The sequence below is a fragment of the Melanerpes formicivorus genome, unplaced genomic scaffold (assembly GCF_026170545.1).
Source record: "Melanerpes formicivorus ecotype bairdi unplaced genomic scaffold, bMelFor1.0.p_v2 SCAF_148, whole genome shotgun sequence".
In the NCBI taxonomy this organism is placed as follows: Eukaryota; Metazoa; Chordata; class Aves; order Piciformes; family Picidae; genus Melanerpes; species Melanerpes formicivorus.
In genome coordinates this window covers 746,267-773,476 of record NW_027142500.1, presented here as the reverse complement: position 1 = coordinate 773,476, position 27,210 = coordinate 746,267, and the positions used below count along the sequence as shown (strand labels likewise).

The 27,210-nt window shown below is 42.4% G+C and overlaps 1 protein-coding gene across 1 annotated transcript in view; it reads left to right on the top strand.

Moving 5' to 3' along the window:
- The window catches only part of LOC137456970 (protein PTHB1-like), a 183,784-nt gene that overhangs the window by 28,123 nt on the left and 128,451 nt on the right, over positions 1-27,210 (top strand). The window contains exon 3 of the mRNA XM_068168659.1: positions 15,733-15,843. Within this exon, the coding sequence (XP_068024760.1) occupies positions 15,733-15,843 (111 nt within the window). The remainder of the gene's footprint in view (positions 1-15,732; positions 15,844-27,210) is intronic.

Genomic DNA, 27,210 nt, shown 5'->3' with positions numbered 1-27,210 from the left:
TGGTGAACCACGACTGCGATACTCTTTGCCCGTCGCTAACACTGCTTGTAATATATTTCCTCTTCCACATTACCTTAAAGGAGTCAAGTCTAAACCCAGTGAAAATTTCATATTTTCTACATGCAGAACTGATTTTTCAATTGCTTCAGCCTTTGTTTTTTAAGAGCCTAATCCCAATCCTGGTGAAATCTCTGGCAGTTTTTCCATAGGCTTCAGTAAGCTTTGGCTCAGGGCTTTGCTTTGCAGTTTTTCAAACTGATTTACCAAAAATCTGCAGAGGGCCAGGCCCTTGGAAAGTTTTTTTGCTTGCAGAGTACAGCTGGTTTTGAGTTGCATGCAGAAAAGTTCCCCATGCTTTTTGCAAACAAGCAAACAAACAAACAAACAAAATAGTTTTAAACAGCTTAGAAGTTTGGTAGGTAGAAGAGTGGCTTCAACACTTGAAGCAGAAATTGTTCTGGGTCTATGGCTAGGCATGACAAATTCTTTTTGAAAAGTATAGCTATAGGATAAGAGAGCTTAGAATTAGAATCTCCTTATAAGCTTGGCTAGAATTGTCTTAGGTTATGACTTTCAGAGCACCAGGGATGTCTGTCCTAAGAAATGATTGATTTTTTCGCTCTCTGCTGCAATGGAAAACTATGCTGCAATTAAAGAGTAATTCCCTGAGGTTAATTACACTAATCTAAGAGAGAGCTCTTGAACTTGAGGGAACATATCCATAAATTCATAGAATACCAGGTTGGAAGGGACCTCGAAGATCACCTAGTCCAACCTTTCAGGGTAAGAATGTGGTTTAAATGCGATGGCCCTCGGCAGTCAGATCCAGCTGGTGACACAGTGTGGTTTTCACTGCCACTGGGTGGTTGGTTGATATTGGAGGTAGATAGGGTTGGGCAGGCTGAGTTTTAGAGAGCATAGGGCACAGCCTATGCCTCAGCAAGCGGAGCCCCTACCCTTGCCTGTCAGCCTAAGATTAAAATAGTGGCATTTTAAGATGGTGTCTTGGTGTATAGATGGCAACCAATGAGGTGCAGAATCTCTCTTTATTTCCCCTTTTTTACATCTTTTTGGGGTTTAAGTGATCACCTCCAGCACAGATAAGATGCAGATCTAGCTGTAGTAAAGCTCCTCAGTAGCTATGTTGTGAATTCACAGAATGGTAGGGCTTGGAAGTGGCCTCTGGAGATTGTTTAGTCCAATCCCCTTGCTAAAGCAAGTTTGCCTACATCAGGATTGCTTCCAGGCACGTTGTGAAAGTCTCCAGAGCAGGAGACTCCACAACATCTCTGAGCACCCTATTCTGGTGCTCTGTCACCCTCACACTACAGAAGTTTCTCCTTATGTTTAGGTGGCAATTTCTGTGTTCAGTTTGTGCCTGGTTCTCCTTGTCCTGTTGTTGGGCATTACTGAAAAGAGTCTGTCCCTATCATCTTGACTCCACTCTTAAGATACTAATAAGCTCTGAGAAGATCCCTTCTCAGTCTTCGCTCCTGCAGGCTAAACAGTCACAGGTGTCCTAGCCTTTCCTCACATGAGAGGTGTTCCAGTCCCCTCATCGTCTTTGTAGCACATTACCATGACCTTTGTGGCTGTTTCCTTTGAAGACAAAGGGCAATATCTTCCTGAATCTGAGTGCCTGACTTGGGTACAAAGTTGTGCATCATCAGTATTGAATTAGTAGGGTTTTGACTTAATTTTTAAAGGGTGAGATCATTTAGGAAAGAATAGTATCATAGTATCATTCAGGGTTGGAAGGGACCACAAGGATCAGGTAGTTCCAACCCCCCTGCCATGGGCAGGGACACCCCACACTAGATCAGCCTGGCCAGAGCCTCATCCAGCCTGGGCTTAAACACCTCCAGGGACGGGGCCCCAGCCACCTCCCTGGACAACCCATTCCAGGGCTTCACCACTCTCATGGGGAAGAACCTCCTCCTCACATCTAGCCTGAATCTCCCCACCTCCAGCTTCATTCCATTCCCCCTAGTCCTATCACTACCTGATATCCTGAGAAGTCCTTCCCCAGCCTTCCTGTAGCCCCCTTCAGATACTGGAAGGCCACAATGAGGTCACCTTGGAGCCTTCTCTTCTGCAGACTGAACAGCCCCAACTCCTTCAGTCTGTCCTCATAGGAGAGGTGCTCCAGCCCTCTGATCATCCTTGTGGCCCTTCTCTGGACACCTTCCAGCACCTCCACATCCCTCTTGTACTAGGGGCTCCAGAACTGGACACAGTACTCCAGGTGGGGTCTCACCAGAGCTGAGTAGAGGGGGAGAATCACCTCCCTCGACCTGCTGGCCACACTTCTCCTGATGCAGCCCAGGCTCTGATTGGCTTTGTGGGCTGCAAGTGCACACTGAGAGCTCATGTTGAGCTTTTTGTCCACCTGCACCCCCAAGTCTCTCTCCTCAGGGTTGCTTTCCAGCCAGTCACTGCCCAGCCTGTATTGTGCCTGGGATTGCCTCGACCCAGATGCAGGACCCTGCACTTGCTCTTATTGAACTTCATGAGGTTGGCTTGTGTGGTATGTGTGGCTGTTTCACCTTTTGTACTAGTAGCCTACTCATGAAGCTTCTGTCAAAATTTCAGCTGATTTTCATACGGTAAATGAAGGCAGGAAAGTCTTTCTGCCCTGTACTCAAAGCTGGTTAGGCCACACCTTGAGTACTGTGTCCAGGTCTGAGCCCCTCAGTTTAAGAAGGATACTTCAATGTGTCCAGAGAAGGGCAACAAGACTGGGGAGAGGTCTGGAGCACAGCCCTGTGAGGAGAGGCTGAGGGAGCTGGGGTTGCTTAGCCTGGAGAAGAGGAGGCTCAGGGGAGACCTTCTTGCTCTCTACAGCTACCTGAAGGGAGGTTGTAGCCAGGTGGGGGTTGGTCTCTTCTCCCAGGCAACCAGCACCAGAACAAGAGGACACAGTCTCAAGCTGTGCCAGGGGAAGTTTAGGCTGGATTTTATGAAGAAATTCTTCCCAGCAAGATAGATTGGCCATTGGAATGTGCTGCCCAGGGAGGTGGTGGAGTCACCATCACTGGAGGTGTTTAAGGAGAGCCTGGATGAGGCATTTGGTGCCATGGTTTAGTTGCTTGGATGGTGTTGGGTGATCGGTTGGACTTGATAATCTTGAAGTTAATTTTCAACCTGGTCTATTCTATTCTATTCTATTCTATTCTATTCTATTCTATTCTATTCTATTCTATTCTCTTCTCTTCTATTCTATTCTATTCTATTCTATTCTATTCTATTCTATTCTATACTTTGGTCTGGAAATATCTGGAATCTTTGAGCTGGAAAACATAGTGAAATCAAACATGAAGGACTTTGGAAATGCTTTAAAATAGTTTTGATTTTTTTTCAGTTGTGTCACTGACTGAACCACCAGCAGTGGTGATAAAAGGGGCAGGCAGAACTGAAAACCTACAGAATCTCAGCTCCTTAGTGTTTTGTTTTGATTTGGTTAGGCTGTGGCAAAGGTTTAGCTCGCCTTCTGCTAATTAGAATGTTGCTAAAGCACTTGAAAATAATGTGTAGTTGACTGACTAAATGATGCTGAAGTGCTCTCTAGTAGGATTGGCAAACCTTCAGCAAGCTGGTGAACCCCCCAGGCTTGCTGAATTTCATGTGATTAACGTGGCAGGCTGCGTGTCTGCTGAGGGCTTGCTCTGTATTAGAAGTGCAAATACCACAGCAGGGTGCACTGCCAGTAGCTCTCTGTCGTTTGATGAAAGATGTACTTTATTAACTCTGACCCTAACCAAAGCTTGCCTGTTATTCCACTTAAATAAAACTAGTTAACTGTAAATTAGGGATCACCAGAAGGAGTATTACTTCAAAGTTGGGATATGATTAGGGGGATGTTCCACTATATTAATCGAGTTTCAATTTTAATGACCCACTGTCTTCTATGTAACAATAAGCAGCTGTGCCACACTGTGTGTTTCAAAGAACATTTACCCAGCCTTTAAATTTACCATTAGAGATCAAAGAGAAGGTCTGATGTGTATGGATGATGAAGGATGCCTCAATTGGAATGGCTGGCTGAACAGAAGTAGTGCAACTGGAGGGTAATAAATATTGTGAACCCCCCCTTTATAATCTAAGTTATGTGGCGCTGAACTATATTAAATTTTATAGCTGCCCTGAGAAATCTTTCACAATTATCTTAAAACTCTATCAGCACTGATAAGCCTGTGTTTCTTCTAGCACTTTTCTACCCCCCCCCCACCCCCCCCCCCCCATAATCTTTTCAGTCCAACCAGAGTTTTTAAAGTCAAAAATAATTGCTGCTGACATTCTTGAAAGCAGCTTAGGAATTAATGGATGCTTGAATTACATATAGGAAGTTTTGGAGGGCACTGCAGAGTAGAGTCTGGCTAAGTGATCAGGCTGTTTCCTTCCAATCTTGAAATTCATTTCAATAGATATGGATTAGTAATTCTTTGATACTATCTCCTCTAGAATGGAGAGTTTCTTGTAACCAGAGTGGTCATTGGGGATATTAAGTTGCTGGTCAGAGTTATTCAAATGAACTTATAAACTGACATTAATGACAATTTGAATCAGGTCATTGATAAAGCAGGCAATAGTGTGACAGCAGATTAAAGTTAGTGAAATAAACTGTTAGATACCCAGGGTCTGATTACATTCTGCCATAAATTGTTGAGAAGGAAATTCTGTGGAGTAACAGGGAGCAGACTCCAGCCAGGTCTGATGAGGCAATTAAAGGGGTTAAGATCTAGCAAGGACCATGTTGCCTGTTCTAGGTAGGGTATTCCAATGCTCCTGGGATTGTGCTCTGAAAATCTTTCTGAAAGTCAGATTCTTAGGATGCCTGTGGCAGTGAACAGCTGCCATGTTTCCCTACCAAGGCACCGTACTGGCAGAATTAATCATCGGAGGAGGACAAATTGTCTGGTTCTCCTTATTTCATTTCATTGGTTATCAAGGGCAAAAAATGGGGTTTGTGCAGTCCTGCAGCAGAGTTCTCAGGTAGTTCCAAATGAAATGTACAGGTCTCTGTGTCAAAAATGAGCCTTTCTTTTTGGTCATGCTTGCAGCACATTAAACCCAGAGTTGTTGTGGGTTTTTTTTTTCCCTAGTTTAATGTAAAATTGACACGGATAAGGTGATTCTCTCTGGCTATTGAATTGCATATCCATGAGATCACTTTGCTTAGTGTAGTTCCAGTGTATATTGTAAACCCTGTGAAGAAATACAAGAGGTGTTCAGTTCTGCTGTTCATGTTTAGTCTACACTCAGTTTGGGTCTATGCTCTGCAGAAGATATTCCCTTCAAGTGTGTACTTTGTGATTCACTGAAAAATAGGAAGCTTTCTGCAACGTGACATTGCCAAACCAAGAAAGCATTTCATTTCTTGGTTCAGGCTGTCCCATTTTAATGCAGGTTTGCCACTTCAGTAGGCATGAACGTCAGTGGCTGGTAATGGGTGTTGAGGGAGCAATAATTATTCATTTGCAGGTTTTGCTAAGGAGGGCTTTGGTACATCTGGCTCGTGGAGATGAAAGAAAGATCTTTGTTGTGGATGCTGTTTGATTATGTTGTAATATTTTTGGCAAGTCAACAGTTTACCTTGGTAGAATCCAAAAGGAATAGTTACAGAGTATATACAATTAACACTCACCATGGTAGGTTGCATTAAGAAATTTTTGGCAGGCACAGCAGTCTGGTCCTTCAGAACAGTGCAATAATTGTTTTGATCAACAAGATAAGGGTGAAGTTCTGGCCCCGTTGAAGTCCCTGGGAGTTCTGCCATTGAGTTAATGTAGTCAGGATTTCTCCTGTTGACTCAACAGTACTGTATGGTACTGTCTGACTTGTGCTCCTGCAGTGCTTGCTAGCCTGACTTAGAGTGCAGCAGAGTGAACGCTGGAGCTGGCTTCTTTGACAAGTACATTGAGAGACTGAATTTGCTCCAGATGGGTCTCCCTTCAGTGTTTTGGACAAAAAGGAACTTTCAGAAGATGTTTTTCAGCTCATTGCAGATTTAATGTTAGTAGAAAGGAGTGCACAAATACCCAACTATGTTCTGTGAAGAGAGGGAGTGAGAACTGAGGACTGTAAAAGCCTCATTTTTTTTCCTGTGGCTCTGTCATCCTTTTGTCTTCGTGACAAGCACAGAGGTAACAGTATGAAGTAGGGGGCTTACAAGAAGGATGGAGAGAGACTGTTTGCAAAGCCCTGTAGTGATAAGATGAAGGGCAATGTCCTCAAAGTAAAGAGCAGAGTTAGATTGGATATTAGGAACAAGTTCTGCACCATAAGGGTGGTGGAACACTGCAACAGGTTGCCTAGGGAGGTGGCTGAGGCCTTGAGATATTCAAGGTGAGATTGAACAGGGCTCTGGACAACCTCATTCAGTTCAGCATGTCCCTGCTGATTGCAGAGGGGGTTGGACTGGATGTCCTTTGGAGGTCCCTTCCAACCCAGACCATTCTATGAAAATTATATTGGCCCATTCCTTTTAATTCCTACTGAACCTCAAGTAGGAAACACTCAGCATGTTGTGTAAGTAGTTTTAGCAAAGGCTGACTTTCGCAGCTGCCACCAAGTGTGAACATGAAATATTATATGTCACCTTGTCTGTTTTATTTATTTCAGCCTTCAAATGAGGAGAAGCTAAGGCTCTCTGGGGAAAAACAAGGGATACAAAGTGTTTGAACGTACCTCCTTAATGCCAAGTGTAATTGCACATTACAAGTGACGCAACTCAAAGAGGAGGAATCCAGTGATATATTGTTGCTCACACCATAGGCTGTGAGAGAGAGGCCCTGCTGTGTAATGGGTGCTTAGCAGATTCATCCATTTAGCTGGTGCACAAAAACTACCACAAGCGCTTGGAGAGTTCTCAGAACGAAATGAACAGCCTGCTGGAAGGAGCATTCACGTCAGGCAAACTGCAGCTGCCAGATGTATCATTTCCAGAATCAGTGATAGATAGCAAGAGTTGTTTAACAGTCCATAACCTTATGTGTGCACTTAAGCCAGGGGCAGATCGATAAGAAAGCATTAAGCCTGGTGCCAGCTCATGATATTATACCTGTAGGCACTTTGACTGCATAATGGAAGGCAGGTCTGGATTGCACTAACTCTATTTAGGCAAATCATTATCTACACAAGGCCTGTTACAATTTCTCTTCTAGCTCTGGGTCATTTGGAAAGGGAGAGACTATACTCAGTCTATGGAGCTTCTTGGTTAGTGTTTCTAACAAGTTCTTTTGTATGTGGAGGAAGTGTAGCTAGTGTCTGAAGACATTGGTCAGGCCAGTCCCAGGCTGGGTGCAGAGGGGGTTGAGAGTAGCTCTGAAGAAAGAGACTGTCTGACTCCTGCTCCTCCAAGACTGCCTCAAGCTTCCAAAAGACCCTGTGTAACAGTCTTCTATTTCATTCACAGCTGGGACAAAAATCCCATTTTCATTAACCTGCATTACTGAGCTACCTCTCCTTGTGAAGAGCTTTTTCCTTAGGTCAATATGGCTCTGTTTCCTTGAAGTTAAATAGCTGTCTGCTCCTCTCAACCAGTCAAGGAATACTCACTTAGAAAGTCTTGCAGTATGGTGGTGTGACAGAATGCTTTTGTAGTTCATAGGATCACAGGATGTCAGGGGTTGGAAAGGACCCAAAGAGATCATTGAGTCCAGCCCCCCTGCCAGAGCAGGACCATACAATCTAGCTCAGGTCACAGAGGAACACATCCAGATGGGCCTTGAAAGTCTCCAGAGAAGGAGACTCCACAACCTCTCTGGGCAGCCTGTTCCAGTGCTCTGTGACCCTCACGGTAAAGAAGTTCCCCCTTGTGTTGAGGTGGAACCTCCTGTGCTGCAGCTTACATCCATTGCTCCTTGTCCTGTCACAGGGTGCCAGTGAACAGAGCCTGTCCCCTCCCTCCTGACCCCCAGTGCTCAGATATTTATAAACATTTATTAAATGCCTTCTCAGTCTTCTCTTTTCCAGCCTAAAAAGCCCCAGGTCCTTCAGCCTCTCCCCACAGGTTACAAAACTGCAAACCAGGGCACAGACATTTACTCTCTCTTCAACTTCTCACTGCAGGCAATGAGGACTTGCTCTTTCTTTCATCACTGCCAACTCTGAACTTTATGTCTGTACACAGACATACCAGTATATGGTGTCTGTGTGTGTCTCTGCATGCTTGTATCTTCAGCTTGGAGAATGCTTCACATATGTGCTCCAGGAAGTGGAAGTGTTTTAAATGGGAATGGGAGCAAACCATTTCTCTGAACTTTTTAGAGTGATAAATACCAGGAGGGTTGGGTATCAAGGTTACAGCAGTCGGTTTCAGTCTGTCTCCTTTCAGTGTGCACTGAGGAGAGGTCAGAGACTGCAGAAAGACAATATTGTGCAAGTTTTTTAGACATGCATACTCTAGAGTTCCCAGCTGCTCCGAACACTGACCTCCAGGCGTTATTTTGGGGTGTGTTGGCAGATAGAAAACAGATCTGACAGTAGAGATTCATTTGACTACACTGTAGAAAAATTAACTGGGGAAAGTGTTTATCAAAGGGAACGTTACCTGCTTAAGTTTCTGATGTAAATTAACAAAGCCTAAAGATCTAGTACCCTCCTTACCACTCTCTGTTACTGGAAACAGTGCAATAAATACAAACTCTGCAGAGTTGGAAGAATGTCTTACTGTAAAAGCAATAATATTTGTAATAAAATCCCTTCTGTATTTCATCTATATAGTCCCATACATGTGTGTGTGTATGCACAAAATGAATTTATATATGGAAATCAAAATGAATCATGGGAAAACCTTTGCATGTTGTAGCATGTTGGAAGCCCCATGCCTGGAGACTTTGAAGGCCAGGCTGGATGTGGCTCTGGGCAACCTGATCTAGTGTGAGGGGTCCCTGCCCATGGCAGGGGGTTGGAACTGGATTATCCTTAAGGTGAGGTTTGGAGCACAAGCCCTATGAGGAGAGGCTGAAGGAGCTGGGATTGCTTGGCCTGGAGAAGAGGAGACTCAGGGGAGACCTTATTGCTCTCTACAGCTGCCTGAAGGGAGGTTGTAGCCAGGTGGGGGTTGGTCTCTTCTCCCAGGCAACCAGCACCAGAACAAGAGGACACAGTCTCAAGCTGTGCCAGGGGAGGTTTAGGCTGGATGTTAGGAAGAAATTCCTTGCAGAAAGAGAGATTGGCCATTGGAATGTGCTGCCCAGGGAGGTGGTGGAGTCACCGTCCCTGGAGGTGTTTAAGAAGAGCCTGGATGAAGCACTTGGTGCCATGGTTTAGTTGATTAGATGGTGTTGGGTGATAGGTTGGTGTTGATGATCTTGAAGGTCTTTTCCAACCTGGTCTGGTCTGGTTCTATTCTATTCTATTCTATTCTATTCTATTCTATTCTATTCTATTCTATTCTATTCTATTCTATTCTATTCTATTCTATTCTATTCTATTCTATTCTATTCTATTCTATTCTATTCTATTCTATTCTATTCCATTCCATTCCATTCCATTCCATTCCATTCCATTCCATTCCATTCCATTCCATTCTTCCACCCCTGACAATTCTGTGATTCTGTGTTCCTTTTGGGCAGCATTAAATCGAGTTTGTCGGAGCAAAAAATGCTGTTCTGAAAACATATTGCTGACAGAAATTCTATCACTTCTGCTGCTGCTGTATTTAAGCATTTTTGAAAGGAGCCCTTTCTAGTTCTGCTAAAGGAAAGCTATGCTTAGTGGTACACTGAATGTGGGGAACATGATGATGGGAGACCCAGTCCCCACTAGGTGTTGTGTGAGAAAGTGTACTGGGAAGAACACAGTGCTTGCTGTTGTGGTGTTTGTCAAGAGCTGATATTCCCCTTGAAAAGTTCTCATTATAAGCTGATGCTTTTTCTTTTTTTTTATCCCCTGCTGTTACATAAAGGCAGATGGAAGTCTTCCAAGCACTACAAAACTCAGTAACAATTACCTCTCCCAACACATACCAGAACACAGAGCACGTTTTTCAGCCAGCCTGTGCTCACCAGGTGAATAGGCTATTGGTGCACTTACGTGTTTGAAGCACAACTGTTATCATTCATCCTTTTCTTTTTCATAGTGAGTAACAAATTACTTTTGGTAGCTATTAAATGGCATTACAGAGTTTAATGTTATTGCATCTTCAGTCCTGCACTAGTAAGGGTACTACTGGATGTTGCTTTTGATTGTGTTCCTGGCTGGATATCCAATAATGCTTCTTTAATGGAAACAGCTGTTAGATCTTTTCATAGCAAAGTGTTTCCCAATGCCATTTGTATGACTTGCAGAGCACATGCACTGAACCCTATCCTGCAAGAATGGCCAAGACAATCTGACAGTTTAAAGCAGCAGAGTGGCTCCCACAAAGAGCGTTAAGTCAAGGTTTTATGAATTCAGAGGTGTTAAAAGAGTAGAATGCACTCCAAGCTCCAACAGAAGCCACACCACTGGTGAAAATTGTCTCTGCGTGGCTCTCAATGCAAAGAGTGGCAGCTGGTTATGGGACAAGCTGTGGAATTTATGAACTGGAAATTTTGTCCAGGAACAAGAATAAAGCAGCACAGCAGTCTGGTATGTCTCTCTGCAATGCCGCTGAAAAGATGTTTTGGCGACCTTCGATGACCTTGGCCTGCACACTCGCTGGATTTGCCTTTTCATTAATTTATTATTCTAAGGGAATGCAGTGCAGCAATGTTTTCCATCCTCCTTGGATCTGGTCGTGTCAAACCGTGCACACCGCTGCGGAATCTTGGGACTGCACTGTCATGGCCACAGGGCTGGTTCAAATGCTGCTCTGAAATCTGCAGCTGATTCATTAGCCACTCTACATTTTAGCAGTGAGTTACTGAACTCAGTGTGGACTGTTTTCAGCTGCAGATTGGAGACATGTTCAATAGCAGACACTCATCCTGCTTTTTCTTTCCCTCTGCTTTTTCTTTCTTTTCTTCTCTTTGCCTTTTCTTTCTGTTTGGTTTTTCTTTCTCTGCTTTTTCTTTCTCTTTGCTTTTTCTTTCTCTTTGCTTTCTCTTTCTCTTTGCTTTTTCTCTCTGCCTTTTCTTTCTCTCTTTGCTTTTTCTTTCTTTCTCTCTTTTCTTTCTCTTTGCTTTTTCTTTCTTTCTCTTTGCTTTTTCTTTCTCTTTGCTTTTTCTTTCACTTTTCTTTCTCTTTCTCTTTGCTTTTTCTTTCTCTTTGCTTTTTCTTTTTGCTTTTTCTTTCTCTTTGCTTTTTCTTTCTTTCTCTTTGCTTTTCTCTCTGCCTTTTCTTTCTTTCTCTCTGCTTTTTCTTTCTGCTTTTTCTTTCTCTTTGCTTTTTCATTATTTCTCTTTGCTTTTTCTTTCTTTCTCTCTGCTTTTTCTTTCTTTCTGCTTTTTCTTTCTCTTTGCCATTTCTTTCTTTCTCTCTGCTTTTTCTTCCTTTCTTTCTCTCTGCTTTTTCTTTTTCTCTCTGCTTTTTCTTTTTCTCTCTTTTCTTTCTCTTTGCCTTTTCTTTCTTTCTCTTTGCCATTTCTTTCTTTCTCTTTGCCTTTCTTTCTCTTTGCCATTTCTTTCTTTCTCTTTGCCTTTCTTTCTCTTTGCCATTTCTTTCTTTCTCTTTGCCATTTCTTTCTCTTTGCTTTTTCTCTCTGCCTTTTCTTTCTTTCTCTTTGCTTTTTCTTCTTTCTCTTTGCTTTTCTCTCTGCCTTTTCTTTCTTTCTCTTTGCTTTTTCTTTCTTTCTCTTTGCTTTTTCTTTTTTTTCTCTTTGCTTTTTCTCTCTGCTTTTTCTTTCTGCTTTTTGTTTCTTTCTCTTTGCTTTTTGTTTCTTTCTCTCTGCTTTTTTATCTGCCTTTTCTTTCTCTTTGCCTTTTCTTTTTTTCTCTTTGTCATTTCTTTCTTTCTCTCTGCTTTTTCTTCCTTTCTTTCTCTCTGCTTTTTCTTTCTTTTTCTCTGCTTTTTCTTTTTCTCTGTCTTTTCTTTCTCTTTGCCTTTTCTTTCTCTTTGCCATTTGTTTCTTTCTCTCTGCTTTTTCTCTCTTTCTCTTTGCTTTTTCTTTCTTCCTCTCTGCTTTTTCTTTCTTTCAGAGGACACAGTCTCAAGCTGTGCCAGGGGAGGTTTAGGCTGGATGTTAGGAAGAAGTTCTTCATAGAGAGATTGGCCATTGGAATGTGCTGCCCAGGGAGGTGGTGGAGTCACCATCCCTGGAGGTGTTCAAGAGGGGATTGGATGTGGCACTTGAAGCCATGGTTTAGTTAATCATGAGGTGTTTGGGATAGGTTGGACTTGATGATCTCTGAGGTCTTTTCCAACCTTATTGATTCTTTCTTTCTCTTTTCTTTTTCATTCTCTTTGCATTTTCTTTCTGTTTGCATCTTCTTCCTCTGCTTTTTCTTTAACTTTTCTCCCTTTCTTTTTCTTCCTCTTTGGTTTTTTCTTCCTCCTTGTTTTTAGTTCCTCTTTGCTTTTCCCTTCCTCTTTACTTTTTCTTCTCTTTTTCTTTCCCTTGCTTTATCTTTCCCTTTTTCATTCCCTTTTTCTTTCTCTTTGCTTTTTCTCTTCCTGACACTCTGCAGTGCAGTATGCCTGCACTCCTTGGATGTATCTATCCAAATAAAAGCCTCTAATCCAGACCCAGTATGTGAATAAATCACATACTGACATGCTTCTTTTTCTTCTGTAGATTTCATGATTTTATCTTCCTTTGAGAAAGCAGCAATAGCACTATCCATCTACAAACCCTTCATGCAATGTTTACTTCAACAGGCAAGATGCTTGCTTATGGACAGAGCCTAGCAAAACTCATAGATTCATAGAGTATCAGGTTGGAAGGGACCTCAGGGATCATGTAGTCCAACCTTTAAATTTACAGGACTTGAATAAATGCAGGCAGCAGAATCAATGGAAGTGTAACTCATTAACTCTGTTTTAGAGAGAATATTCTCTGATGGCTTAAACTGCACTTTTAGTACACACTTCCCTAAACGGTATGGACAGCACAGGAAACCCAACTGACTATGGTCTTGGAATCTCTGTGAAATAATTGTGGTGTTTAGATTATCATCCCTGGGTAGTGGTATACACAAAACCCACTACTGAGAGAGCTTCCCGCTCACATTTTGCCTCTTCTCTTTGCCAAAGACTGCTCAGGAAGCTTTTTCCCCCCCCTTCTTTTTGTAGACTCCTGTGTGAGTTAATTTCAGAGGAAAATGGAAACTTTATGCTTAGTTTAGATTGTGATTGAGTGGAAGGGAACGAGGAAACCCAAACAGTCTTTCCCTCAAAGTGCCTTTTCATTTTTCAGCTGTATACTACTTTTGTTTTCCTGTTTTTCAACTTTGAGAGCCATGTAAAAACATGGTGATAGGAACCTGTAGGAAAACTGTCAGTACTTAATTTTTGTTCAGTGTGTATTTTATATTTATGTTTCCTTTGGGTGTGGGTGTCTTTTTCCAGCTTAAGAACCAAATGTAGTTACAAAAACATATGTAGTGAAAATAAACAGGAGAAATCTCATTTCCTCTGGTGAACAAAGTTCACAATTAGCTCGAGTGTAATTTTAGGTGTGTTGTACCCTGTCAAACACTTCTGCTGGCCACAGCTAGCTTGCTTGGATTTAGCACAACTGATAAAGGATCTGTGATGTCAGGCAAGAATTTAGCTACGCAGAGAAAGGGGAAAAGAGTCGGTCAAATGTAATAATGTATTCTAAAAGTGATTCCTGCCAGCAATTAATGGGGAAATTCATTTTGTGAAACACTGTTTACAGACTGACATCTGGAGAACTTCTCAACTTTGGATCATTTCCAGTGGGTAGATTTGTATACTATTCCTGCCTCTTTTCCCACTTCCCCCCTCTCCCCCCCCTTTAAATATTTCACTTTTCTCATCTGTATTATTCACTTAATTATCAGTGGATGTGAATTGTTCTGCTGCTGCGATTCCTTTTTGGATTCCAGGTGCATGTGTTATGACAGGCATGCTAAAATGGACATTCAGTTGATACTTGATATGGATATAGAGATATACAAGAATTCAAGGAGGTTTCCTTACTTAAAGTCAAAATTCTGTTAGTCTCTGACCAGTTTACCTTCTTATCCTTGATATGCCTAGAGGCAGTGCCAAGGATAAGTTGCTCCATCACCTTTCCAGGGTTGGAGGTGAGGCTGACTAGTCTATAGCTACCTGGCTCTTCCTCCTTGCCCTTTCTGAAGACTGGGGTGACACTTGCTTTCCTCCTGTCCTCAGGCAGCCCTCCTGTTCCCCATGACTTAGCAAAGATGATGGAGAGTGGCCTAGCAATGACTTCTGCCGGCTCTCTCAGCACCCATGGGTGCATCCCATCAGGACTCATGGATTTATGTATGTCCAGATTGCTTATTTGATCCCTAACCTATTGCTCATCAACAAAGGCAAACACCTCCTTTATCCCGACTTGCTCTGGGGCCTCAGGGGTCTGGGACTGCTGAGGACAGTCTCCAGCAGTATAGACAAAGACAAAGAAGGCATTCAGTAGCTTTGCCTTCTTTTTATCCTCTTTCACCAGGGCACCCACCTCATTCAGCAGTGGGCTTACATTGCCTCTAGTGTTAGTTTTGTCTGCAGTGTATTTGAAGAAGCCCTTTCTGTTGAAAGGCCACAGTAAGATCTCCCTGGAGCCTTCTCCAGGATGAAAAGCCCAGCTCTCTCAGACTGTTCTCATAGCAGAAGTGTTCCAGCCCTCATTTGTTGTGTAAGGAGAGAACAGCCTCTGCTTCTGCAGATCCATGGGTTATAAAGCCTGGAGTAAAACACTCATTTTCAAAATAGAACACCTCAGACAGAAAGGTGAAAAGTCTTTCCTCTCCTCTGGGAGTTGATATGCTGTTTATAAACACGTGTTTTCAGAACACAATAAGGAGTGGTGAGCCTGGGAGGCCTCTGAGATGCAGCTCAGCTGTGGACTATGCTGTTGGCAATGCACTGATTGCAAAGCCCTGGTTTTGCTGTGGAGCAGTGGCATGTCCTCCACAGTCCTGATCACAGCTGATTAGAATCAATTTATGTGGACCTACTCCACTGCAAGCTCCTGCAGGTGATGCTACTAATGGATTGACCCTCTCTCCATGTTTTAAACTTAAGCCTTTTAAAATGTTTGAAGAGACAGCTTTAAGTCACTGTGTTCTCTCATGAGCAACTCAGGGAGCAGTACAGCAAACCAGGAAGAATCTATTATGCTGTACACTCCAAGATCAGTAATAGTAAGGCATTGCTCATGCAGGGTGTTACCAGACAGTGGAAGGGTCTCTGTGTTTCCATATCTCTAGCAGTGAGGAATAAAACCACTATGTATTAGTCCATCCAAAAATACCATTCCATGCCATTGTGCAAGCTAACCATCTACATTAGGTCTGTTGACTTGGTGAAGTTACTTCATTCGCACTTAATTACTTTTATTACAAAACTAGCTCCCAGTAATCTGATCTTTAACACAAATCACATTGTTTCTAGCTTCGATGTGGCACCAGTTTGGGATATTCTGTCATCTTCAGCCATTCAAACCAGCATTAGTAGGAGAGAGGTCATGAAGCCATAACCAGCCTTCTAGACAACAGTAATCGTTTTCTTCAGCAAACTTTTATGTGAAGGGAGAGTAAAGGCTGCTTCAGCTTTACATGCTCCTGCCAGCTAATTTATCACCTGTTTTCCTTAATGGTGCACCGGTGAATTTGTTTTGTTGCATAAGCACCGCATTAAGGCTCTTCTGTTTTTAACTAGGTGGCTGTGCTCCGATCCCTGAGTCTGAGCTGGAGGAGAGGACGGTTGTACCTGGCTCCACACCAGCGGGTCCCACTCACAGGCAGATGGCAAAGCAGAAATCCAAGCCTGGTAAGAGGAGGAGAATTATGTTGTTTTACTTAGAGGTGCACAGTTCATCTTTTCAGAATGCTAGTGGATATATGAAATAAGTGATGTATGTTTCAGGCTTTGTTCACATAGTGTTCAGGGTTTTTTTTGGTGGTAATAGTGCAGTGTGTCGGATTCTCAGCTCATTCAACTTCAAGAATAGTTGAGCTGTAGAGATCGGCCTTGGAATGAAATAGCTTCACAGATGAAAGGTTTTGTACCACTCAGTGCTTGAATGAGATTCTCATAGGTTTTATTCACAACCTCTTCCACTGTGGGATGTTTTGGTGTAATAAAGGCTTGCCTTTTCTTCCCCTTCCCCCCACCCCCGCCACTGTGGCGGTTAGACCTTGAGCCAGCTGATTAAAATATGGCCTTTACTTATCTTTTGTGGGGAGACTTCCTAGAATTTCTGAAGGGGAAAAAAAGCCAACACATTATTTGCTCTAATAAAATGAAATTCTGCTGGCTGTAAAACATGTAGCATACACTGATGGCACGTTTTCTGGAAAGGCTTCACGCTGCCGGGAACTGTGATATAGTGCTAGCATATTTTAAAAGCAGCTCTGCAGAGGAGTGCATAGCAGTTTAATCGAGTGACTGGGAAGCTCTCAGGCCTTTTTATTTCCTATTTTATTTATTAAGTTGTAGCTTCACACCTCTTCCCACCCTTATTGTCTTTTATCCCGCTCCCCCTGCCTGGAGTTCATCTAATATTTCAAATGTTGAGTGTAAATCAGATGTGTTCTTTTTACATGAGTGATGTCAGCAAGAGCAGCTTGGAGGTTGCAACCAACAATAGCCAGAAATAAGCAGAAGGTCCTTATACATCTGTGGGGGAAAAAAAAAAATAGTAAAAATGAGTTAGTTGGGTGTTTCAAATGCATTCAGCTGCTTGTTTGCTTGGCTAACTGTTGCAGAGATAGGCAGGGTGCTTGTGTGTGGAGGGAATTGCAGCAGCAGAATTTACGTTAGCAGAGTTTGAATACTATGAAGGGTAGAATGGTTTTGGTTGGGAAAGACCTTTAAGGTTGAGTCCAATCCAGCACTGGTAGCTCACTACTAAACCCTATACCTTAGCATCATATCTCTTTCAGTCCCTCCAAGTATGAGTCCACCATTTGCCTGGCTAGCCTGTTTACCTTTGTTGTGGAGAAATCTTTCCTAATATTCAACCAAAGAATTAGAATATTTACTGTGGCAATGTATGATAATACCACACAATTAATGTCTGCTCAAAACCCCCCCAATCACCTGAGAAATCCACTGAAGGTCTAAAGCTCTGACTTTATTGGAGTGCTAATCACCTGCAGCCCTCGTAGCCTTCAGGTCATGAGAAGGGAGGCTGTTAAAGCTGACATATCTGTAGTTCAGTGTCTGTTGATGGATATATTAAGTGTCCTCTTGTTAATGGAATATATAATCTCTCTATTGTAGCATACAATCCTGATAACATTCCTACTTCAGGCAACTAGAGCAATGAATCAAGAACGTATCACAGGTCATCCCTCTTTGTCTGATGCTCCATTCTTTTCAAGCACATACTTGTTCTTCAGTAGTTCATGTTCTGCTGTCTTAAAGTAAATCTGATTGCTGAAACGAGTAGCATGAGAGGAAAAGTGTAAAAAATATATTCATGAGATCCAGAAACAGCAGCATGAAGACCTGCAAATCCTACTGAAAGTCTTAGCTCATGATAAAAGCTGAGGCTGACATGGCAAAACTGGTTGCTGTTGTTGCTTTGTAGCTATAAAAAAGGCAGAATGAAAACTCTGGAAGCTTTAAACAAATCTTTAGGTTTCCAGCCATGTGCTATGCCTTTGAATCTAACTCCTTCATGGTAGCAATTGACTGCCATTTAGAATCATAGGATTTACTGGTTAGTGCAGAGATGTAGAGAACACCTAGGGTATCTAGCACTGAGCTGTCTGGAAACTAATTGCTGCAAGTGTAAGAGCCAAGGGAGCTACTTACACCCGAAGGTAACACTAGGCATGAAATCACAGCATTGCAATGTTTTTCTGGATGTGGTATTTTTGGCCTGAGTTCTTGCTTCAGTCATCAGAGACTGCAGAAAGACCATGGTGATTACAATCAGCCCTCAAAGGAAATTTGTTTCATCTTCTGTACCTTTTTTTATGGGTTTGCAGTTAATTTCACTATGTCCACTCAATAGGAGAAAAAAGGGAGAAAGTGGAGTAAATTATTGCTTTCCTGATAGATCTTCCTTCATTTCCTGAGGGATTTCAAGGTTTTGCTTATGAGTTGAGAGGTGGTGTTTCCTTCCTGTAGGTGGCTTTTGTTATTCCTGTCTCTTGTTACAGAGGTAGTTTCATGGCAATGCAAAATAATACTGCCTTTAGAGAGACTTCTGCTTGTAGCTAGTATTTTTTTTGTTGCATTGGGCTCTATCAGCTAAACTTCCATGTCATTTACCAAAATCTCTCTGCAGTTTAACGGCAGAGGTTAAAGTAGATAAAAATAGTTTGAGGTTCCACCACCAAATAGCTCAGAAATGAAGAGAAAACCCCAAATCTCTTCAGCTGTGGTTGAATGTAACACAATGACTGATAGCCCTGAAGGGAAATACCTCTAGGGGTCTGTGTTGATAGGTTGGACTCGATGATCCTCGAGGTCCTTTCCAACCTAAGTTATACTGTGATACTGTAACAGACCACATTCACAGAGGAAGATGGAAATCTGACTTCATCAGCTCATTTTATTCTTTTGAATATTCCAAAGGGTTCTGCAGGTGGTGAGAGAACCTGAGCTGGATGCAATGGGCTACCATCCATTGAAAGAGAGTGAGAAGTACAGTGTTATACTTGCTCCATCTGGTGCCAGTCCAAATCCTAGCAAGAGGGTTTTCTACAGGTTGCATTTTATTAATAGTTGCACACAGTGTAATGCAACCAAACCTTCAAAGAAGTGATGAAGTTGCCTTGGTGGGAGCATATGTGTTTGTATGTCAGAACAAAGAGTAAGCTCTGATTTCTCTCCTGGACACAATGTGCTGGATTAGGGCAAAACTCAAGCAGTTCTTGAAAGTATAATCACAAGGGTGGAAAAACAAAGCTGAAGAAATTGACTTCTCTACTGAAAAGAAGGTCTTAGCAGGAGGCAGTGGGAGTGCCTCACTGAGAAAGGCAGAAACAAGTCCTCTCCAAGGTGTGCTGTACTTGGACACACTTGCTTATAGATTGCTTGTGCATAGAAATCTGCTGAAGAGAAAGTTGGAACATGATGAGCAAGTGGAGACCTAAATTCCATGCCAGACTCCAAGCTCTCTATGAGTATGTCTGCGCTCTTGTTGCATTGATTGCTGCTTGCATAGATGATGTGCAGTTAGTCTTCAGTTAGCTAACTGTAATAATTGTCTCCCTGTAACGGTGTGGCATTGAAGCCTGGCTGTATAATTTACCATAATGCACTGGGGAAAAATATTCAACAGTTAATTCACATGCAATTCTTGCTGCTAATAAATGTCTGACCTTTCTCATCTCTTGCTGGTAAGGTAGTGTAGTGTAGTATGTAGTGTATGGAGATGACTGCCAGTCACTCCATTGTATCCCACTGAGTGGTTTTTAAACACCTTTTTTGTTTCATGAGTAGATGTAGGAAAGAAGGCATTGCCTCAAATCTGTTGCCCGAGTGATGCAAAGAACTGGGAGAGAAGTGTGGGATTGGGGCCTGAAAGACTGTGCTGTGCTATGAGAAATTGTGCTGTAGGGTAGCATCCTGCCATAGGCTTGCCAGTTAACTCATAGAAAATACTATACTGACATGTTCCAGGCAGCTGCTAAGTATGTCAGTGAGGCTTTTGGCTTTGTTTGGAATAGTTACTTAGGACAGCAGAAAGTGACATCTAGTAGGCCTGCTACAGGTCTGTGTAAGGAGAAAAGGAATAGCTCTGGCCCAATCACGAGGTGTCTTTGGAAAGGGAATTAATGGCTTTGTGATGTTTTCTTTTTATTATGGAAATCACAGAATGCTTTAGGTTGGAAGGGACCTCAAAGATCATTCAAACTGATTTATTTATTTATTTCCCCCCCCCCCCCCCAAATGTATTTTTTCCTAATCCACCTATGTTGTGATTCTATAATAAAGAATAGGATCAGGTGCATAACACTTAGAAGTAAAGAATATATTGCACTTGCAAAGGTAACGTCTTTGCCAATGGCTTTTGCTTTGAGTGGGTATAAAAGTACTCTCTTGAACATTCTTTGTCCCAGAAACTGGCAAATAATTCTTCCTGCTGCCTTGCTTAAGGCACAGTGTGTGGCGTGTGTATTGCATCGGGGGAAGAAACGTTAGCGTGATAAATCTATCCTTGCTCACTTTGATCTTGCTGTCTTGGTTAGAGTAAGGACAAAGCAGCACAGATTTCACTGGGGGCTTCACAGGCCTGGTGGAGAGTTTGAATGTAATTTGAAGTTGAGTCCATTTTGAAGCCTCTGTTATTACACCATTACTTTTCCCTTGAGCTTACAGCTACAGTACCACTGGGGACACACTGATGGCTGCTGCAGTCACAAGTACAAACGCAGTGATTGTAGACTCGCGTACGTCCGGTGGACTTCCTCCCTCTTTTCCATTTCCTTCTTTACAAGTTATGAATTTCTTACTAGACTTGCAGTCTACTTGAGTGAGTAGTTTGTTTTCAAGAAGAAGTTTCCACATGTTCTAGAAGGCAAAGATTATTGACGATTTGCAGAGCTCCACTTCCGAAATTCTCCCTTGTACCTAAAATATTTCTGATGAAATGAGTTGAAAATGTGGTTTGTAGCCAAAAAACATAGGGGAATTCTTGGTACATGCTGGCTTTCTTAAGAGGCATCTCTGAAGGGGTATGGTGAAAAGCTTTTAAAACAATTACTTAATTTAAAACAGGGAGGTGGTGGAGTCACCGTCCCTGGAGGTGGATTGGACGTGGCACTTGGAGCCATGGTTTAGTTAATCATGAGGTGTTGGGTGACAGGTTGGACTTGATGATCTCCAAAGTCTTTTCCAACCTTACTGATTCTATGATTCTAATTGATCTCTGAGCAATTAAACTGAGCTTTAGGATGAGGTAGCAATGTATGGACTGCCCGGGGAGGTGGTGGAGTCACCGTCACTGAAGGTGTTCAGGAGGAGACTTGACAGGGTGCTTGGTTACATGGGTTAGTTGATTAGGTGGTGTTGGGTGATAGGTTGGACGCGATGATCTTGAAGGTCTCTTCCAACCTGGTCTATTCTATTCTATTCTTCTTCTAAGATGTATGTATTTATCAGGATATAGCCCTTGAAGTAAGTATTCTGTATTCCTCATACACTGCTGCTACATGCTGCTTACTGTGAGTGTCCTAAAGTGTATTTCTCTAAATAATCTTCCTGCTGAAAACTTCAGACAGAAAGAATCTGGTGGCTCCTATATAAATAGTTTCATGCTGGTAAATGATGAGTAACTTGACTAAGGTGACGGAAACCCAAGTTACTGTGCATGAAAGAATGATTGGGCTGAAACATTTATCTTTGGGTTTTTTGGTTGTTAGTTTTGTTCACTTGGTTTGGTTTTGGTTTGGGTTTCTTCTTTAGTGGAATGCTGGTGGTGGCTACTTCGTAGTTTGCTTTGGATTTTCCAACACTGGGAGTCAGGTTTGTCAAGCATCTGTTGGAATTTTTGCAACTTGTAAGACTTGATTTTCCTGGCAGAGTTTCTCATGAAAGATCTCGCTGTAAATGATCAATCTAAACCAAACAAAGTCTTGAAGATTTAAGGGAAGTGTTATCCAAGCTTTGCCAGGATAATTCAGGACAATCATTGTCTTTTCCTGAGAGAGCAACAGAGAAAACAGCGTTTACATTTATTGTTTAATAACAAACAAGTCTGAGAAGCTATTTGTAAGACCAAAGGTTTGGCATTTGCCCTCACTACTGTGCTGCCACTGTTTTTGAGTTAGATTCTTTGTATTCTGCTGTCATGCAAATATTTAGATGACTTGAGGATTAAATTTCAATGTTCTCATGTTGTATGATTATGTTCAGTGAAGGAAGTAAATTTCCATAGTTTAATATTCACAGCATCTAAGAATGAGAAATGTCTCAGCATTTATATTTATCTATTGAAATAGATATAATTTTTTTTTAGCTGCCTTTAATTTGAAGCATCTGGCTTATTACTTTTGATTAAACACACAGGCAGCTCTACATAAATGACTGTGAGGCTGAGCTATAAACTCCAGTGACATAAGACATTCTGAGCCAAATAGTCAAGACACCCCGTGACATTGCACCCAGACGTTGCACAGCTGCACATCTTTTGCTACATGTTTTGCTTAGTGTACTTTACAGAATCACAGAGTGTTAGAGGCTGGAAGGACCTCGAAAGATCATCCAGTCAACCCCCCCTGCCAGAGCACAGTCACCTATACCAGATCACACAGGAGCACATCCAGGTGGGTTTCAAATACCTCCAGGGAGGGAGACTCCACACCCCACCCTGGGCAGCCTGTTCCAGCGTTTTGTCACCCTCACAGTGAAAAAATGTTTCCTCCTGTTTCCATGGAACTTCCAATGCCTCAGCTTCCACCATTGTCTCTTGTGCTGTCATTGGGCATCGCTGAGCAGAGCCTGGCTCTATTCTCTTGGTACTCACGCTGTACATCTATATAAACATGAATGAGGTCACCCCTTAGTCTCCTCTCCAAGCTACAGAGCCCTCAGCTCCCTCAGGCTCTCCTCATAAGGAAGATGTTCCACTCCCTCCAGTATCTTTGTGGCTCTGTGCTGGGCTATTTCAAGCAGTTCTCTGAGGCCCTTCTTGAGCTGAGTGGCCCAGAACTGGACACAATATTCCAGATGTGGCCTCACCAGGGCAGAGTGGAGGGGGAGGAGAACCTCTCTCAACCTACTCACCACACCCCTTCTAATATACCCCAGAATGGCAATGGCCTTCTTAATTTATTTGGTGCTTTATCTACAGCATTGCATGACAATGTTCATGTAGGTGATAGAGGTATTGTTCAAGAGGGTCTTTTACCCTTCTTATCAAATATTGCTGTCCTTATTATGCTCAGACAATTTTAGGAACTATCACAGAATGATGGGGTTGGAAAGGACCTCTGGGGATTGAGTCCAACCCCCCTGCTAAAGCAGGTTCACCTAGAGCAGTCTGCACAGGATCATGTTCAGATGGGTCTTGGAAGTCTCCAGAGAAGGAGACTCCACAACCTCTCTGGGCAGCCTGTTCCAGTGCTTGGTCACCCTCACAGAAAAGAAGCTTTTCCTTAGGTTTAGGTGTAAATTCCTGACTTCTAACACATGATTCCAGCCCACAAAGATTCTTAGCTACCTGTGTAAACCCTGTGTAAACTCTTATTAGCAAACAAGACTGCAGTTTTTCTTTAGAGCCCGGTGACACCTTGAAATGTAACTATATCCTCCTTTTTGCTCATGAATTGTAGTTTACATGTCTATGCAACTGTGGGAAACCCATCTGAAAAGCTGCTTCTCACAAAGTGATGTCATGCAGGTTTTTCTGATAGTATTTAGTGTATTTGATTTTTAGAAAGGAGTTTTCTTAAGCACTTGAATTTGTACAAACAGATGGTAAAGAGCTTTTGGCTAGAAACTGTTGCCAGCTATCCACTGGAGTCTTTATTTTTGTACCGTCCCGTCCTTACTGCTAGCTTTCACCTACCCAAATAAGCAGACACACAGCTTTGAATTTGTTTGGGGGGGGTGTTTAAATATGCTGTAGAAACTCTTAACACAGGTCTAGGACAGATTCCTGATTATTTATGTATTGGACTGAATTTTTTCAACACACACCAGTGAGATACAGGTGGCCTTACTGCTGTTATTGCAATTATCATTGTTTGCTGCGCTGGTAATCATTTGGATGTTGATATTCTTGCCAGTTATAGGAAAAGTATTTTCAAAGTACTCAGCCAAGCAATTAACTTTTTCAGGTTGGACAGAATAATAGTACAGAAAGCAGTCCTAAGACTAACTGTGTTGTACAGGAGATCAGATATAAAGGAAATGTATAACTGAAGCTGCCTAGAATGGGATTTCACACCCACGATGAGTTTTCAAAGCAGTCGGCTGGACAAATCAGTTTGTTGGTGTGGCAGTTTGGGGCTGATGCCTGGGAAGGGAGTTTTCCACAGATCTTGAGTAGAGAGTGGTAGAATGTAAATCAATTACCACTGGATGTAAAGGGAAAATAATGATAAGGTCTAAATAATCACATTGGGCTGATAACTAACACAAAGTTGGTTGTATAAACTATTTCTCTCTCTTTCTCAGCTTCTTTGCTCTAGCAGATACCAGCTGGTAGCTTTTGCTTGGCTGTTGGTAACCTTAGCTGTGTTCTTGTTGTGGCTAAGTACTAACAAGCTACTATCTGCTTTTCTATTTCTCTTTTCCCTTGCAGAGGGGAGAAGGGGAAGCTATTGGTAACCCCCTGGTCCTGTCCAGAGGGGTTCTTGTGTTGTTTCTAACTTGTAAATATTGTCTATTTTGTACATATTCACTGCATTTCATATTTCTAGATTGTAGTTTGCTTGTACATAGAGCTTCATTTGGTACCATCAACTGAGCTGCTCTGGCAATTTTATTTTGAGGGGTATTTTCTTCCAATTAGCTGGGGGAGGGGGGTAATCTCAAGCAACCACAGTTGGCAGCACAGACTTTTAAGCTGTTCATGGTCAGAGTTTTGAACTTGATCTTCTGCATGAAGTTTGGTTGCTACACCCATGAGGAAAGAATGAATGACTTCAGACTTACTGCTTGAAAATCATTGAGGGACCAATTAAGAGGGCAATTTAGCTGACAGCTGGAGTTCAGTTTCAAGCCTTTTGGTGAGCTGCAACAAAATCTTTTGTCCCTGAGCTAAAGAAGAGTCTTCAATTAGAAACAAATCTGGCGAAACCAGTGGTGGCCCCAGGTAAATGAAAGCTCCTTCAAGACCCAAACTTATTAGTAGCTCACTTAGGTATTTCCTACTGATGTATTGTAGCACTATAGACTAGATCCTTGTTTCTTTCTGTATGGACATAGCTGTATAATAGGAAAGATACCAGGAGCCTGCAGCTGTGCCCACCTAATACTTCAAAATTGCTAAGCTAATTGTTTCCACAAGAAAAGGTGCAAAGAAAGTCCTTGGGCTACAAAAAGCCTATTTTTCTGGAGAGAGCTGAAGAGATTTATGGAGGTTTTCTTTTCCACAGAGTCTGTTTTTCTAAAGAGCAGTTCAGCTTAAGAGATTAATGTGAGAATTCCTTCATTAAGTCAATACAGAATAAAGTCCAGTTTCTCTTTTAGCAGCAGCTTGTATATACATCTCCCGTGGAATGTAATATAACACATGAGAACGTAGCAAGTCTTACTTGTGTTCTAGTGTTTGCAGATTCAAGTCTGTTAGGATGTGTATTATCCACTGCCACAGGTTGAGAGATCAGCCTCTGTTTGCCACACTCCAATAGTTCTGGCAGAGTTCTCCAAGATGTCTCCCTTCAAAGGTTAAAAGTCTCTGGCTGGTTCCAGTTTGGTTCATGACTGTCAATGAAATAAAGAACCCAGGGGTACCTTACCCTCTGCTTTGTGGGTTGTCACAAAAAAGGGTATGAGGAGAGGCTGAGGGACCTGGGGCTTTTTAGGCTGGAAAAGGAGAAGACTGAGAGGGCATTTAATAAGTATTTATAAATATCTGAGGGCTGGGGGTTAGGAGGGAGGGGACAGGCTCTGCTCACTTGCTCCCTGGGATAGGATGAGAAGCGATGGATGTAAGCTGCAGCACAGGAGGTTCCACCTCAACATAAAGGGGAACTTCTTTACCGTGAGGGTCACAGAGCACTGGAACAGGCTGCCCAGAGAGGTTGTGGAGTCTCCTTCTCTGGAGACTTTCAAGGCCCATCTGGATGTGTTCCTCTGTGACCTGAGCTAGATTGTATGGTCCTGCTCTGGCAGAGGGCTGGACTCAATGATCTCTTTGGTTCCCTTCCAACCCCTGACATCCTGTGATAAGATCAGAGGGGAAAAAAAAAAAGATATGAAATGTACAATCAAGGTGTAGAGAGCCTGAACCTTTCCCTTCAAGTTTGGTGACTTCAGTTGTCTGAGAATTCAGACACTCTTAAAATTATTAGCAAAATGCTGCTGTTGTTGCAGTTAGGGCAGCAGCAAAGAGTTGTTATGAGGGACTTAACATCCTCGTGGCTGTGAGAAAGCCTTTGCTTGTTTTTATCAGTTCCTGAACATGAGGACTGCTGATGGATTATAGAAGGTCCAGAGCCCATGAAAGACTGGCTGAGCAGGGGGGTGTTATCTAAGGAGCAAAATTAACATCAGAGCTAAACACCTTGTCTATGAATTCTGAAGTGGCCTTGTGTGCAAGAGAGGGGAACTACAGTGCAATGCAAGGAATCAAAAAGAAGTTGAAAACCTTTTTATCTGGCTAAATGGTTTGGGTTTTTTCATATTTCCTTGGCAATTCTCTTGCATAACTATGAGCTTAAGAGAAGTAGCTCATTGTCTGTCACTAGGATTCATTCACTTGTCCTCTGCCAGTAACGATGGGCAGGACAGAAACTAGTTTTGAGTTTTCTGTTATTTGCCATTCCTCACTTTTCTTCTGTGACAGTGAAAGTTACTGCCCTGTTTTCCTGGCTAGTGTTGGTTTTGTTTCCTCACACCCTTTATTTATTATTTTTGCCCTCCTATCAAGTGTTGCCATCTAAATATGCCCAGCACTTTGTTTCTGGTCAATGTGAACTACTGGCAATTGTTTTCTGACTCCATGGAAAATGTTTTCACCATCTGTTTTCCCCCCCTAATGCTTTACTGACTCTCCAGTTCTGCTACACAAATTTTTGTAATACTGTTTTGTTTTGTTGAACTGGGAAATCATAATTTTGTTCAGAGCAGGGATAGCTTTCCATGTGTTGTTTGGATTAGCATATTAATCTTGGCTTCGCCCCCTTTTGTCAGATCTTTGTTGGATACTGAGGTAGCACACAGATTTATGTGCTACTTTGTTGGCATTCTAGAAGTGTCTATTAAAACTTGCTTTCCACTATGGATTCTTCTGACCCACTGTACTTGGCACTGGAGGGGCTCTGTCTCAAATACTGGGTTGAGTTTTGGACCCTTCACTGCAAGGAGAGTGTCCAAAGAAGGGCAGTGAAGCTGGTGAAGGGTTTGGGGAACAGGTCTGGTGGGGAGTGGCTGTGGGTACTGTGGTGATTTAGCCTGGAGAAAAAGGAGGTTCATGGGAGGCCTTCTCACTCTCTATAAATATCTGAAAGGAGGTTGGGAAGTGGAGGTCCATTTCCTCTCCCAAGTAACAATAAGACAAGAGGGAAC